At 40.3% G+C, this 17,253-nt stretch overlaps 3 protein-coding genes across 3 annotated transcripts in view; all 3 read right to left on the bottom strand.

Moving 5' to 3' along the window:
- Positions 1–418: 418 nt before the first annotated feature.
- On the bottom strand, positions 419–7,538 carry LOC144661018 (uncharacterized; the record flags this gene model as incomplete). Its single annotated transcript, XM_078521736.1, has 4 exons — positions 419–1,959; positions 5,586–5,697; positions 6,473–7,089; positions 7,429–7,538. Coding segments are annotated over 4 exons (930 nt in total), but the record flags the coding sequence as incomplete, so codon positions are not given.
- Positions 7,539–11,794: 4,256 nt separating this feature from the next.
- The window catches only part of LOC144660575 (uncharacterized), a 55,256-nt gene continuing 49,797 nt past the window's right edge, over positions 11,795–17,253 (bottom strand). Inside the window, exon 5 of the mRNA XM_078521227.1 lies at positions 11,795–12,374. Within this exon, the coding sequence (XP_078377353.1) occupies positions 11,863–12,374 (512 nt within the window). The 3' untranslated portion in view covers positions 11,795–11,862. The remainder of the gene's footprint in view (positions 12,375–17,253) is intronic.
- On the bottom strand, positions 12,379–15,962 carry LOC144661017 (uncharacterized; the record flags this gene model as incomplete). Its single annotated transcript, XM_078521735.1, has 4 exons — positions 15,721–15,962; positions 14,699–14,870; positions 13,732–14,143; positions 12,379–12,715 (listed from the first exon to the last, which is right to left on the bottom strand). Coding segments are annotated over exons 2-4 (816 nt in total), but the record flags the coding sequence as incomplete, so codon positions are not given.

Raw genomic sequence — 17,253 nt, 5'->3', positions numbered from 1 at the left:
TAGTATGGGGCACTGTGTTTCACGGATAGGCCCGACACTAATAATCGTGTCACCCTTTGCCTCTCCGGGCCCGCCATTCACATTTGTACACGCGTTGATCAATAACGAACAGCTCCAAAATACTTTTAAGGACTACTTTTATTGCAGCACACTAAATAAAAATGCCTATAACTTACAAAGCCATAATGACAAGCGTCTATAATGTTTTCACTATAAACACGATTTCACTGACTTAGTGATTAAACGATAAATTCTACTGCCATTGTTTTTTTGCACATTGCAACTACAGTAAGTGTAGATACATCTACAAAATATCAGTAATATATATATATATATATATATATATATATATATATATATATATATATATATATATATATATATATATATATATATATATATATATAAATATAATGAAAATATAGCAATCAGTGGCGGAACTATCCAGAAGGGGCACCGGAATGAAAAAAAAGTTTGGGCTCGGATTGAAAAATTAAAAGGTTGACCAAAGGTTTCGCCTAACTTAAAGGTGGCACGTTCTCCGTAAGTCCCCCGGAGTAGGGCCCTTTCCGACGATCCGCCACTGGCAATGCACCTGAAAATGAAAACTGGTGCATGGCTCTGACCAGATGTTTTGCGGCTTGCCTATAGTATGCTGGCGAATGTGAGACACGGCTTCTGCATAATGCAGCCGGCCGTTTAAATTGCAAGGTATATGCATACCAAGTCACTTCCCGTCGGAGCCATTTCTTATTCTCTTGAAAGAGATTTCAATCAGTTTGTCCCGACTGCTGTTCGCCGTGACTTTCTCGTTTTTTTCTGCGCTATCGCCAGCAGTTATATTTCACTACTTATTTGAAAGAACTATGTTCGACAACCCCCTTTTTTTTCTTTCTTTCTTTTTATTATTATTTTTTTTTTTTTTGGGGGGGGGGGGGAGGAGGAGGGGGGTTTGCGGGCGGTGGGAGGGGTGAGGAGGTGGAAGGTAGTAGGGTGTCAAGCCGACCCCATATTAGGTCTTCTGGCCTCTAATATCGGTATGTTCATTCTCCTTACTAGTCTTAAAACACTTCTTTTAGTAACAGATACGCGATTTTCCTATCACTATGAGCAGGAATGAGCCGTGTTACTGGAAATTACATTTGTAAAATGAAGGATCAAGTATAAAATTGAACTATTTTAGGGATGCATATAAGTAATGTACTTCTGTTTATACTGCTTATTCTGTCTTTAGCCATATGTAGGCCGTTCTTGCCTATTATGTTGTCAAATTTTTACTCGTCACAGAATTTCCCAACTTTCAGTACCTAAGCCTGGCGGTCGTGGAATGGACCCCCTTATTTTTTTTTTTTTAACTGGACGCAATTTTGCACTTGGCGTACCTTTTTGGTTAAGTGAAAGCTGTTGAAAAATGGCCAGGCGATGTTTCTTCTGAATAACATATCAGCAGTATATTTGAAGGAAGACCACAGAAGACACAAAGCATCGTACCGAAGGTCAGATACGGATTGGAACCTCAGCAGAACCACCCACGTAGCTTCTATTTAGTACCTCTCGTCCCCCCCCCCCCCCCCCTCGTCATGCTAGTAACCTCAAGTGAGGCCATTACTATAAGGTTCTGTTTCTATCAGAATCTAAAATCGCAAAATAATTAACCCTTAAACATGTTTTGAACCATTGAAAGTCAGCCACTTAAGCTTAGACAAACACTAGCAAAAACTGAAAAAATTACCTCAATATTACGTTTTTTTCAAAAGGGTGAAAGTATCGTTTTATTTAACGGCAATTGCTTTTATCTAATTCGAAACGGAATTGCACGTGAAGTTGTGTCGTTGTGTGTCCACCGCTGAAGTAAACGCTATAAACAACTACGCTAAATGCCACGGGCAGCTTGCTCCCCCACGGTTTGCAACCCAAACCTGGCGACTCTTTCGTGTCCATTTTGACTTCTGACTTCGGCTAACGAAATAAAAAAAAGATATAATATTAAATATTATTTATTTCAGTAGATGAAGGATAAAGTCTTGTTTCAAGGGAGAGAAGACACCATGGGTCTTCTTCAATAGGGGTGGGGTCATAGCAGTCACCATGGAACTAAATTCAAGGGAGGTGGGGTCATAGGAGACACCAAGGGTCTCCTTTCAATAGGGGTGGGGTCATAGCAGTCACCATGGAACTAAATTCAAGGGGGGTGGGGTCATAGGAGACACCATGCCAAGGGTCTCCTTTCAATGGGGGTGGGGTCATAGCAGTCACCATGGAACTAAATTCAAGGGGGGTGGGGTCATAGGAGACACCAAGGGTCTCTTTTTAAACAAGGTGGGGTCGCAGCAGACACCATGGGTCTCGTTTTAAAGGTGGTGGGGACATAGAAGAGACCATGGGTTTCTGTTAAATGTATGCGGGCCACCACGAGAGGGGAGGCTATGGAAGTTACCATGGGTGTCTGGATAAGGGGAGGGGGCTATAGGGAGAGGCTGTAGGTTTGATTTATTTTAGTGGGTCCCAAGCATGTAAAATAGTTTTGACCAGTTCCCTAATATTATTTATTTCAGTAGATGAAGGATAAAGTCTTGTTTTACGCCGCAGGCATGCAGTTATTCCAGTTGTCTTAATTATTTTTGATGCATGACAGGAAAGCTACTGACAGCCTGACCGTTTAATCAAAACTGGACTTCGAAGTGTGTAGAGCATATCTCCAGATTTCATGGGGAACGTTTATTTGTACGGAGTCTGATCTCAGTCTTGTATAAAAGGTGATGGAAAATGATCATAAATAGACTCATTCAGTTACATGAATGAGACAGATGAGACGACCAAATACTAAAAATCAGCCAATCAGAATTCTCTATTATTGCCCGCGGTCCAAGATTTTTTAGGTATTGTACTGGATAAGTTTTCTACGCCGTTTTTCGATCATGAAGTTGTATAATAAATCTTTTATAAACAAGGTTGCTCTCGACCGTACAGAGAGAATATCGGCCCCCTTTCTTTTTTGTACGAACCTCGCTGCGCTCGTCAGTTAGACCTCGGGTCAATATTTTCTCAATACGGCCCTCGCGCTTGCCTTATAAGGTACATGTAACACCGTTCTATTTTGAATGAATTGAATATTTTGAATGTTGATCAAACGGCTACTCGATTCAAAACTCGAATGTTGATTTCATAATGTCTGGCTTCACGCGAACCCCCCCCCCCGGGGGGGCGGGGGGGGGGGGGTACTGCCATAAATTTCGGATAGGGTTGTGCCGCGAAGGTTCTTAAACCCTGACCCTTTTTAAGGATAATGAAAGCAAAAATTATATTGATACCCTTTTTAAGGCCCAAAACCGAAAAATGACACCCTATTTAAGGGGAGGAGAAGCGTTCCGCGGACGACCCAAATAACGGCCAACCGCGCACGGCAAATCACAAATCTTTATAGAATCGCTCTACTAATACTTGAACGGTTAGTTCAGTTTTGAGATACCTTTTTTAGTTTTCGTTTAGCTAGGCGTTTATTTTAGCTGATAGAATTCAGGTACCCTATCTAAGGATCACACTGGTAACACAATGCCAAAAGGAGCAAAAATGATACCCTATTTAAGGACCGAGAACTTCAAAAACCATACCCTATTTCGCGGCAAATACTTATATAGCCCACATATGGGAGTACCACCCCGGGCATGCGACAGACACTTGAGAATTTGAAAAGGTTCTCTAATTTGCATAAAATGGGTCAACGACATTTTTCCCACTTTTTCTTCTGCCAGTAGTATTTTTGTGCCTTTTCAGTGCACCAGAATGTCTTACCTCTCTTTTGGTATTATCATAGGGTTGAAAAAAAAAAGCAACCCAAAGAACAAAATGATAAGAAAACATCATGGGCGACATTTAACGGCTGCCGAAAATATGCAAATTCTGGCCAAATTTCCACATGCCTGCCGCGTGAAGCTAGACGACAATCCAATCAACATTACTGTTTTGAATCGAGTCACCGTTTAGACATTCAAATATTCAATTCAAGAATGGAATATTGAAGCAAAGAGTGAAATCAAATTTCCATTAATAAATTCATTAATCCACCCTTGATACAAGTGCTTGATAGGAACGCTTGAGCTGTTTTGACTGTGAGCGCTATAACCTCGTTTTGAGTGTTAACCCACTTTTTAAATGACAATACTTAAGGTCGCGCAGGACCCTTGCTCATTACTATATTCATTAGCCAAATTTCTTGTTGGAGTGCTATCTTGTAAAGCTTTAATTCACTACATTTTGAACATCGATTCCTCTAAAATTTAATAAGGATACTCAGGGATGATGGAATTACATCATGATTGTCCTTTTACTGAGAGATGACCGTTGTCTGCACATGATGTTACAAGCCCTTAAAAGTTTAACTGAAGATAATGCGATTTTGTGTCCAAGTTTTCAGCTAGCACAGCGCACCAAATTAAATGGTTATTTAGCCTAGTGTTAAATCGTAACTTCTTTTGTGCTTCCACTAGAACGAAATTTTCGATTTCAAAAGCTGCTACAAGTTAATGGTTTCTAAGAGAGTAAAAATGTGAAATCTAAACTTTGAAACATTCTATCTTCATTTTAAGAAGGAAATTTAAAAATTCGCTCTAGCCAGGGCACAATAGAGTACACCAAGTTTATGTTCCTCGCGAATCAACTCTTGAAATTCTATATCGGCGGAGAAAACTTGGACACAAGATTGAAGGTTTTGAGGCTTTCAAAGACCTTCCGAGTCAATGTTTACAACAACGTGTGATATATTCAAAGCTGTGAATCTAATTATGATAATTGCCCATGTTCCAGCGCACGTGGCACAAAGCTGAGAACAATTACTAGTAATTCGCTGTTTTCACCGTTCCCATAATACATCCTGTTTACCCCCCAAAATTTTTGCATAAGCATTGTTTTCAATTTCTCTTGGGATTTACAGTGACGTGCAATCGTCCCCAGAGAAATTGAAAACAATGCTTATGCAAAAATTTTGGGGGGTTATTTAAATAAAACAAGATGTATTATGGGATCGTGAAAAAAGCGAATTACTTGTACAAAAAATTTAAAAACAAACATTCTCATGAATATTTCGTTTATTGTCGGCTTCAGTCGTCCGGCAGTTCGTGCATATTCTTTAAATAAATACATACGAATACATACAAAACTTAACTGTCCATTGAACGTTTTCGTAAAAATACTAAGAAAACTCGGTCTTCGCGTCAATTTCAATTTCAATAATAATAATCAATACTCCTCTTGTGCACTTTAGGGTTATTTTAAGACGGAGGTGGGGGGTGGGCGCTTATTAACTTTTTCTACCTACAGGGTGGGCGCTTATTCGAGGTTGGGCGCTTAATCGATTAAATACGGTATTACTGCATTTTGAAATTAGAATATAAGTTTTAAATCGTCGAAGGTACTTACTGCCCCTTTCCCAGGCTAAACAGAGTTAATTAATAGGTAATTTGCAATCAAGCGATTTTTTTTGCCACTGTAAAATTTCCCTTACTCACATAAAAAAGTAAATTAGAGCAAGGAAAAAATAAGCCTGTTCGGAGGAAAGAGTTAAGCCAACGGCCATGATCTTTACCTACCTTGATTTTCTACATCTGCTCATCCCGTGCCAACCGCAACTTGTGGTGTAATAAGTGGTATAGGTGGTATAGGTTCTTGCGTCATAGTACTGAGTTTCTAACCGGCAATCAGCTACGAGAAAGAAATAGATAAACACAATTACCTCGTTGTAGGAAATTTATTGACAAAAAGTTGACATCTTTACGTACTTCTATCAGACAAAATTGCAAACGCTATGATTTTACATAGCTGTTTTATTTACATTTTTTATATGAACAGAGGTTCCCTTCATACAAAGTATCAGGCCTATACACTTCTCTGTTTTCAAGATACAGATGTTTAAAAATAGCTTTACAGGCCCGAAAAGTTTCCGGGGCCTTCGAGAAACGGGCCCCTGGCACGTATTGATCGATTTTCCGTCTGTGGCGGCAAGCTCTGTTAAGTAAAGCAAGGGCATTCCAATCGATTGGTGATGGTTAAGGGGCATTATTCTACTTCCGATGGCCTTTCCTGGCTCAAAAACGTCTGTGCTTTATAAAGAGCCGTCGTAGCGCCGTTTGAGTTTTCGCTTTCACGGTGGAGCAAAAGTGAAAATGTAGAAAATTGAGTGGATCGGACAAGAAATATTACGACTCTTGAGAGGAAGTAACCACAAAAGTAAGTTTAGTACATAACAGTGTACCGTAAAAAATTGATTTAGCGCCCCAGGTACTCATGAAATTTTGGTAGCTCAAGGAAGAGTACATTGTAAAGCGTACGTATCAAAATTGCGGGCGTTTTTTGGAATAGGGGCCCTTATTTCGAAGACACCTTCAAATAAGGGCGTTGAATTGAGGTGGCGCTTTAATATTTGAAGGAGGGCGCAAAATCAAATAATTGCAGTACTTCAATATCGAAAGTTACTTACGATGGCAGCTACTGCCAGACATATAGTAGCAGCGGTAGCAGCGACAATTATACGAGCCAATGGTGTTGACACAATAGGCGTTGCCATACGAAGAGCAGGAATGACTTCCAATCGCACATTCATTAACGTCTCGACAAGTTGTTGTGGTGACAGGGGGAGTGTATCCAGAATTGCAGTGGCATTGATATGAGCCCTGTGTATTGACACACCTGGAGTTTGATGGACAGCGGTACGATCCTTCAGAACACTCGTTAATATCCACACAAGTATGATGGCCTTGGTTTCTCCAGCCTGACAGGCAGTTGCAATGGTATGAGCCTGCAGAATTCACACACGTCGATTGTACTAGACAGGCATTCGGGAGGTCCACGCATTCGTTTACGTCTCTGCATGTAGGTAGACGTGCATTAGATGGGTCTGGGTACCATCCATTGTTACATGTGCATTTCCAACTGCCGGGTGTATTTATACAAGCAGAGTTGGGATCACATCCATCAATTCCGCGACTGCACTCATTAATGTCCACGCACTGGAACTCTGAAACTTTTTCCCAGCCTGGATCACACACACAGTAATAACTGCCAAGGGTGTTGACACATCTGGACGGATTAGGACATCTGTCAAGAGGAAAACATGTGCTGTTTGAAAATCATAGAGATCGTAGGCATACTATCGAATATTGGTTGTAAATAGCAAAAATATCAATAAAGGCAAGGGTGGCAAACAGAGTTACAGCAGACTTTGGAAAAACCAAAACTTAGATTTCTGCTCGATCGAAAAAACATAATTTATATCTTTTTTGTGAGAACTTAGTTCTTACTTAATAGACTTGTTTAAAAACGTTTTTTGAGAACTTAGGTGTCATTTATCCAAGATAAAACAGTTTCTCAAAGTTCTCCATCAATAAGCTGTAACGTAAAAAGAATTATAGTGGAACACAAAGAATAAAACATTACTTATCAGTCCCTTCTGCACATTCATCAATGTCGGAACATATAGAATGTGCTCCTTGTCCTCGCCATCCTACATTACAACTGCAGTTGAATCCTCCTGGATAGTTGATGCATCACGAGAAGTCAGTGAAAAACTTGAAAGGAAATAACAGCGGTATTTAACGCTCTATGCATTATAACAAGGTCACGATATGGGGATATGCATGAAAAAATGCCGGCAGGATGATGTCGAAACTTGTAAATAAACGACAAAACGAAATAAAATTACTCTACATATGTGCAGGAAGATCATTGAGGATTATTCGGGAAGTAATCGGGATTTTCGGTAATGTAATTGTTTACATTGTTTCTTTTATTATCCTGAAGAATTAAGTGGGGGTAATGTTCGTGAGGGAGGGGGGGGGAGGTGTAGGGGTATCAAATGGTCTTTGCGAGCATTTGCGAGCATGCGAGCACAGCGTTTTTCTTTGCGAGCACGAGCACTGACAAAAGTTAACCTTGCGAGCAACGAGCACTTTTCAAAAAGTTACACCACTAAAAACCGAGCATGCGAGCACTTGTAAAAATGTGCGAGCACGAGCAAACGAGCACCCCCTAAAATTTTGCGAGCATTGCGAGCACTGCGACATTTTGAGGGACCATTTATGACCCCTAGGTGTCAGTGGAGGGTATTCACGCGCAATTATTGAATAGAAGAAGGGAGAAAGCGAACTATATTCCAAATGGGATAGGTCGTTAATTTATGAGGGAATTGGTTGGTAAAAAGAGATAACGCGTGAATTTTCGTTTCCAAAGAAAAACCATAGTTTCTCAATCATATCGTGACTTGGATGTTCTGGCCGGAAGGTTTATGCAAAACCAAATTAAAAATCTTTTCAAGGAACATTCTGGCTTAAGTTGTATTTCCGCTTTAGCTTACAAAAGTTCTTTAAAATAGTTAAAAACTTAATACAGTGAGGCTCTTATAAATAACGGAAGTGGGTTTGCAGCTCACGAAACCGAATAATTTCATAACACGGAACTATCTATGCTTTCACCCGACCGCAGCTGTAATTAGTAAGGCAAGGCGAATAAGACAGCACCTCGCCTAAGCGAAAAAGATTTACCGACCGTCATCTAATACCCTATCCCAAATAAATAATAGAAAAATAAAGTTTGCATTGCTTCAGTTGCATGTTAATTTGATTTCAGTGTGGTTTTGTTGTTGCCGGATATATGGCTATGTAACTTCTTTTTGCGCACTACCCACTACAGACTCCTCTGGGTACCTGAGGTTTCGGCGTACGGCAAGCATCGTCGGCGTACGGCGGACGAGCCGAAAACCGTTCAAGAAAAGGATCTGGCAGCCGGGACTCTGAAACCCTTACCCTATACCAGACCATCTTCAGCTGGTTTTGCAACCCTATACTAGACTAGATACCGAAAATCCCTACCCTATCCCAGACTTGCTTCTTTTTAGAACTGCGTCACTATAAGTGTTTTTAATGGAAAACTATCTGTCAACAACGTTGCCACAATGATTTTGTTTTCGTCCGAGAAAGCCTCTTTCTCTTCTGAGTTTCTAATCCTATTCTGGACTTAATTCTTCATACCACTGATCAGTTTCTCGGCAAATGATACCCTATTCTAGACCAAAACTCTCTGATTTCTATACCCTATCCCAGACTAAACTGCTTAAAAACCATACCCTTCACAGCGACACATACCCTATATAGCTCAGATATGGGAGTGCCCCCCCCCCCCCCCCGGTCTGGCAGCCAGGCATCTACATATACCCAACACGACTCCTTCCCAATTTCCTCGCGGCTCCGTCTCTTCCGCTCGCCATAAACAAAGCACTCGCACTCCGTCGCGAATCCCGCCAGCTACGCAGGCTACAGGATGGTTTTATTCTACCGTATTACCAAGAATTACGGAAATAATCCTTTTATTTGTTGAGGTTTATTTGTCTTATTTCTTTTATTTGTTAAGGTTTATTCTGGATGAGTAATCAATAGGTAATCGATGGGTAATCAGCTGATTAGTCATCCCTGATTATTGCCGATGCGATGACCAATAAGTAATCGATGAATAATCGATAGGTCACAAAAATTTCAGTCATCGATTGCATCGATAAGTCATTAATGCAATCTCGTGGCTGCACAAACCATAGCAAATCGAAACGTCTCCAAGGTACATTTTGCAATGAAAACGTTATTTATCGTAATGATTCGATTAAGCGTCCTCCTTCAAATAAGCGCCCCCTTCCGAATAAGTGCCCCCCTTCGAATGTGTTTTTGTCAATAAGCGTTTCTATTCCAATTAGCGCCCTTATTCTGAAAGCACCCCCATTCTTATTAGCACCCCCATTCTAATAAGCACCCCCATTCTTATAAGCACCCCTATTCTAATAAGCCCCCTATTGTGGATAACTACCCCCACTGAAGTCATCGACGTCAAATAGATAGACTCGTGAACATTCACCGTACCGCGCCGTACTACGATACTGCTAAAAGAAACAGTTCTTTTAAAAGTAACTGAACTTTCAACAATTTGTTACTGTTACGGTTTCTGTTATTGTTAGTTATTTCAATATTTCTTAAAGTTTTGTTTTGAACATTTGGTTGTTTCTCAAAAAATTGAATAAGCGCCCTGTCTCAAATAGGCGCCCTCTCATGAGGTGCCAAAGGTAAATAAGCGCCCCGGGAGCTAAATCGAATCATTACGGTAGTTGATACGACATCTAAAGGTCCTGAAGCATCACCAGCCTTGACAGACCTTGACTGGTTTCAATGATTACGATTTGCTGTATTCGCAGGCTAGGGGGACATTTGGGTTCGCGATATTGCGTTATTGGCCAATATTTTGTGCGGTATTTCGGTAATTAAATCTTGAATTGCGGTATTCTCCAGACCTGTGGCCTGCATGGAATGCGTTTTCTTAGCGTTTTGGTCGACGATAGTATATAAAATATATAAAAGCGTATTCCTCACTTTTTTGTTTTGGAAGCAACCTGAAACAGCCTTATTTTGTTACACACATTTTAATCTACAGTTTCAAGGGACTGTTTCAACAACCAGGAGACCAGTATACCCAGTTTATAACCGTCCCACCGCTCGTTTTTGCCCTCGCGTCAGTGAATCTGCCAGCCATATAGGCGATATTGTGATATTTCCCAACTTTTTTGCGGTAATGCGGTGTTTAGCAACGCCCAATGGCCCCCCTCCTATACCCAGGCAAGGGACACTGAATCTTTTTTCTTAATTTTTCACTTGTATAGTCCCAGGATAGTCCCTTAAAATACTGAAATGAATCGACCGTTCGGTGGGCCTGTTCAAGATATTTTGAAAGTTCATTTAAAATACCTAATCCTTACCGTTTTCTACGCTTAACCTCGTGAAATCCCCACCCGGCATACAGCCTGAAAAAGGTATCATCCTATTTCTTTTTCTTTCGTGCGGAGCCCTCCACCTTCACTTAACTTCACTTATATCTATGGTAGCGTTCCTTTTTACCAATCCATTTCGTTGGATTTATATTGTTTGAATCTTCGTGTTAGCAGGAACGAAAATCTAAAAAAAAAACAAGCCACAATGACAAGGGGCCGACGACAAAGGGCCGAGCTGACTGATTTCAATTCGCTCAAATGGAACAAAAATCTGAAGCCGGCTTCTTTTACCAATTTGAAGGATCCACCTTCCATTGGAGGAACACTACCCATGTTTCATACGTCACCAAGCGATTTCCAGTATTAAACCAAAAGAACTACAATAAAAGCAACACAAAATAATTAAGAACACTTTAAAGGACTACCAGTACGTATTTTTATTGCAGTACGTTTTGCATAAAGGTTAATATAGTATTTTTACATTAATGATTAACATACGAATCTTACCCTATTACATGAAAGAAACATAGGAGTAGCATCACTGCTACTCCTATTGACACTGTTGTACAACGTAACTCTAGATACCGGTATATGTTATAACACTTCATCAAATATTATTAATTCTTCCGCAAACATCACGTGCCGTGACGCAGCCAAACCTGGGGGATGTGTGAATATACTTAATTTTCAAAATTTCGCTTTCGCACGTTCAGTTTTGACTTTTCTTTACTGACTAGCAAGAATTTTGAACAGAAACGAAAAGTTACTTTAACGTTTAGCCGCTGGGCCAAACATATCTAAATATCCAAAAACAATTTCGGTAAACTTGGTTGCTTTGAAAGATTAAAGCACAAGTTGCAATGGCTTTTAGTAGGCACTCAAAAGGATTGTAGCCCCACAGTTTTGAATAATTTTAAGCCACAAAACAAGAACAATTTTCCCATTAAATGTTACCTTTTTAGGGAACCAGACACTCCACATTTTTGCCGGGGGGTAGAGGTATGAGATGCAAGTATGCGGGATAGAATGTTTTGAAATAATCGATAAATCATACACTTATTTTAGATATGCTAGCCAAAGTGCCACCACTCGCATCGGTATGAACCAAGCGTATTAACACAGGATGCGTGGGATGGGCACATCGCCCCAGCAAATAATCCTTCATTACATTCGTCAATATCGACACAAGTACGAGAGTCTTGCCTTCTCCAACCAATCGGGCACTCACATCTGTATGAACCCTGCGTGTTAACACATTGTGGGGCCTGTGGGCTTGATGGGCAGCTGTGCGATCCTTCAGAGCACTCGTCAATATCGACACAAGCACGAGGACCTTGGTTTCGCCAACCAGACACACAGTTACACTGGTAAGAACCTGGAGTATTGACACATCGTGAGTGGGATTGACAGTAGTACGATCCTTCAGAACACTCATTAATATCGACACAGGTTCGAGAACCTTGGTTTCTCCAGCCAGACACACAGTTACACTGGTAAGAACCTGGAGTATTGACGCATTGTGAGTGAGATTGGCAGCTGTACGATCCTTCAGAACACTCATTAATATCGACACAAGCAAAACCTTGTCTTCTCCAACCAGGCAGGCAGTTGCAGTGATATGAGCCTGCAACGTTGACACACGTTGAATGTACTGGGCAGGCATTCGGAAGGTCTACACATTCATTAACATCTCTGCATGTAGGCAAACGTGCATTAGATGGGTCTGGGTACCACCCGTTGTTGCATGTGCATTTCCAACTTCCGGCTGTGTTTATGCAAGCAGAGTTGGGATCACATCCATCAATTCCTCGACTACACTCATTAATGTCAATGCACTGGAACTCTGAATCTTTCTCCCAGCCTGGATAACACACACAGTTATAACTGCCAGGGGTGTTGACACATCTAGATGACTTAGGGCATCTGTCAAAAGTAAGATCAAAAGTCATATGGAGTGGAACCTTTCTGGGACCAGAAACACGTACGTTTTCACTTATTTAAGGTAATTTTAGTAAAAATAGAACTGCCCATAGATTTTCAATTAAACTTTGCCTGTTAGTTGTTTACCCTACGGGAACTTAAATTTTACTTGGAAATAAAAAAGGTGGCCAACGTAATCGCTTTGGAGCAGGGAGACCTTGTTTATACCACATAATTCCATAAATTTATCAGCTTCCAGCTAGAAACGTATCCATATTTGAACCGTTCAGTTTACGCTTCGAGAGAGTAAAAAAAAAGAAAGTAAAGCGTAAAATACAACAACAAATGTTATGAATCGATGTCAAGAAACCATTTAATGTATATGTCTCATGATAAATGCACGCACTTTTAATCGCAATGTCGTAGAGGCCACAACTATCATTAAACGAATAATGGCAAAGTACACGTTTCCGCTGATAATTTAGTTTTCTGCCAAAGAAATTGATATGTATTGATTTTATAGAAAAAATTTGATTGCTACACTCAAACTAAGAGAACAAATGATAGGTCATCGTACTCGTTTACCAGAAAACGATGATTTATCTCTCTCGCGAGCCAAGGCGCATCGAAAAATGCGGCCATTTTGCCTATTGCTGGATTTCCACTGACGCGCAATTTTTTACGTGCGTGAAAAAATTTGGAGACAATGTACGAACGACTTGCGTAAACGTTAACGCATGTCGTTCATACATAGTCTCTAAATTTTTTCACGCACGTTAACGCACGTAAAAAATTACGCGTCAGTGGAAATCCACCTTATGTGTGGGCTAATTACGCGTAAAATTATGAGCAGTAAGGATGTGCAATGCAATACTAAAAAAGGTGTCCGCCTATGGGAGGTTAAAAAACGTAGTGTTTTATATGGCTGGGAACATGACTTAATATCCACCTACAGGAGATGTCCGCCTATAGCGAACGTCCAACTTAAATCGAAAAAGAATAAAACAAAGAGAAATTACTTATCAGTCTCATCTGCACATTCATCGATATCAGAACATACAGGGTGTGCCCCTTGTCCTCGCCATCCTACATTACAACTGCAGTTAAATCCTCCTGGAAAGTTGATGCACGTAGCTTGTGAGTCACAGACATTTGGGTACTGGCACTCATCGGTATCATTGCAAGATTTGCCATCAAAGGACCACCCTACGAGGGAAGGGCACTCGCAGCGATAGGACCCTGGTGTGTTGATGCATCTGGCCGGTGAAAGACAATCATGGGAGCCAAGAAGACACTCGTTAGTGTCCTCACAGGAGGAAGAGCTATCATTCCACTGATATCCCGCGAGGCAAACGCACGGATGCATAGCACCTGGGTGATGTTTACAGTAGCCATGGGGTCCACAAATTTTACCTTTCATGATTGGACAGGCTGCAATTGAATTGGTTCACAAGTCGAGACAAGTAATAAATTAATCGTCATTTTTAGCTTGACGCGGCTTATAATTATTAATTAATGACGTAACTTAGCAAAGAACAAGTCGCAGCAGAACAGGGTGTTTAGAATAGGACGTTTCCAAGTTACCCTTTGCCTCTGTTTCAAGACGAGTCTACGTGCGAAACCATTAGGTGAAACTAGTTTCATATAAATAGTTTCGCGCGTAGACTCGTTTTGAAACAGAGGCAATCAGGCAAGGGCAACTCGGAAATGCCCTATTTTATTACATTTTGTGTACTCTATTCGTTTCTGAACATTCAATTACAAGAGAATGGGGACTGCATGCTCGAAAATTATTTTAGTTTATCGTATAGCTTTAGAACCCGGCCCTATCCTCCACCCTGGGGCATAGAACTAAGAGATTTAGTTAGAGTTTTATCACTGAATTGGCATTTTTCTTTTTGCAGCTCGTGATTAAACAGATAAGCAAGTTGCGACACAGCTCCTTCAAGTGGAAAAGTTTACAAATATACAAATCATCAAATATACCTGGTGAAGAGCATCCATGCAACTCTAATCTGAGACAAGAAGGAACGGGATTATTTGGAGCCAACATAACTGAAAACGGTTCCTTTGGATAGATTCGGATCGATTTTGTTCTAATTACAGGATCTAGCTTGTTGTTCCTCAAGGCACCACTGTTACTGTTACCTACAAGTTCCTGTCAATACATTAAAACGATACATTTTTTGTTTAATACAGTGTCTTCGATTAGTACAGCAGTGCTAAATACTCTGACACAGAAAAACTGTTTTCACTTAAAGGATCCTAGTCAGTCTTCGCCATTTTCTCTGCCATGTAAATTCGGACATCTCGGATGTTAAAAAGAAAACCTCATCCATCGTTGTGCGTTTGCGTTACTAGGGTCTTAAGCTGCCACAAACTCTTTTAAAAATTATCGGTGCTTATTTTTGACTAGTTATTCTATTATTCTGTTGTTTGTTTGGAGTAAAATGTATCAGTTGAACTTAAAGGATCCTAGTCAGCCTTCGCCATTTTTGATGCCATGAAAATCATGAAAACTGTATGGCGAAGCAAAATCATATTACACTTGTAGTTTGTTTAATTACTTTTAGCAATCTCGCAGTGATCTCTTTTCTTTAGACAAGCTCCGCGAAAAATATTATACCGTAATTCTCGTATGTAAACAAAAACAACGGCGTGGCTGACTAGGGTGCTTTAAAATGGCAAAATGTATAGCGCGTGCAACGCGCTCGGACCAATCATAAGACAACTGTTCTTCGTTGCTATGTATTGTTGGATGGTAGTAATCAGCAGCAGCCATTAGTGTACTTCACTACGTTATTAGGCGCAACCTAAATTATTATTGATATCATCAGACGTCTTTGACAAACGGTAATTGGAGAGAGAATCACGCCTTTCTAGTCATTTGGAGGGCACTTACACTCTTGGTTGAATTCCGTTATGTCAGAACCATTTACTCGACTAATGGTTAATATGAAAAGAACATTCGATCTTTTTCCTTTTTCACTGATCATTAAAAGTCATACCTGTCTGTAAGGTTTCCATTTTCCTTTCTCAAGGTACTTGACTTTGTATTTTCTCACCCAACTCACATCGAAAGAACTTCCCTGAGTTGTTATCGCCGTTATGAACTTTTCCTCGTCCAATAAGATTTGTAGGTATGGTGATTTATCTTCCGGCGCTGAGCACCAGGCCTTTGGGCTGTCCACTCGTGCAAAGAAAGGAGAGTGATTGGCACTTTTGGCAGAAGATGCTGTGATGTTTTTGTTTGGAATTTTTTTGCTTTCCATTCCAAGCTCATTGTTGCAATTTTCTACGATCGCATGTTTAAAAAAATATATATACGTTTATGTTAATAAAAACTGTGGTTTTAAGGAATAATCAATTTGTTTAATGAACATATAGCTAACATGGAAATAAATGTTCAGTAAAAGAACAAACTCACTTGAAATTGAACAAACACAACGGTATTTACATTGCTAGAAAGAACAAAGTTGGCGGTATTCATTTTGTAAAAAATTCCAAGTCAACTATGGTTAATTTTGTTTTCCTGTGGGGTAAGAAGGGGGGAGGGAGGTATAATATAACGAGTTTTAAATTTGACCGAAACATATTTTAGCAAGTACCAAATTTAGCGCTTTTCACCCAACTCACTAAATTGGCTAAAATTACCTAGAAGCCGCAAACAATATAAGAAATTACGGGGGCGCACTCGACAAAAAAGGTTGAAATAGATACCGCCTTCAAGCAGGAGCCCATAAGAAAGTCTGAAAACCCCGTTAAGCCCTTATAAGGGAGTACCCCGGGGGAGAAATTGCTGTTGGGTAAGGTCCCGGGGGGACTCCTATATTAAACAGACGGAAATTTTGAAAAAGAACCCCTAAAAGAGACCAATCTGGGTGTGGCTCAACATTTTGTTGACCCCTAAAAGATACCAAAAAACTAAGAATAAAATTTATATCTGTATATTTCTTCGTGTGTAACCCTAAACGAGACCATTATGGTTAAAAGTATTGGCGTTTTGCCCGGAACACCCTAAGCGAGACCAAAAATCCGCAATTTACAACCCTTAAGCAGCGAGACGACGAGCATCCCCGTCACTTTCATATGCGAGTCCCCCCTCTCCCCCCCCCCCCCACCCCCCGGGGTAAGGTGCAGTCGCATTTTCCTTCTTTTAATTTCTCTGTCAACTTCCTGGCGTACTGAAAACGATTAATGCGACTGCAAATTATAAAGAAAAGGACGAATTATTTCAAAACGTGCTTCTTTTCATATCAATCTGAACTACTGACCTTCTTAAAGACCTGAAGCAAACAAAATTTGGCATGGTGAACGATCTTACTGAGGTATTTTTGGTCCACGACCACAAAATCAAAATATTTCTAAAATCAAACTTTTTTGAAACTTCTCCTTATGTTAATATTTGATCGGCATGTTTTTTTTTTTCAATTTATTGCACAGTCTCATGAGGTAAAAATAATAGTTGTGTTTGCGACAGGAAGATCAAAGACCGACGTGATTTGGCACACGGTTTGGGATGATACCGTGACATTTTCCAA

The sequence above is a fragment of the Oculina patagonica genome, chromosome 7 (assembly GCF_052425735.1).
Source record: "Oculina patagonica isolate OP01 chromosome 7, crgOcupat, whole genome shotgun sequence".
In the NCBI taxonomy this organism is placed as follows: Eukaryota; Metazoa; Cnidaria; class Anthozoa; order Scleractinia; family Oculinidae; genus Oculina; species Oculina patagonica.
This window is presented reverse-complemented; position numbering and strand designations above follow the sequence as displayed.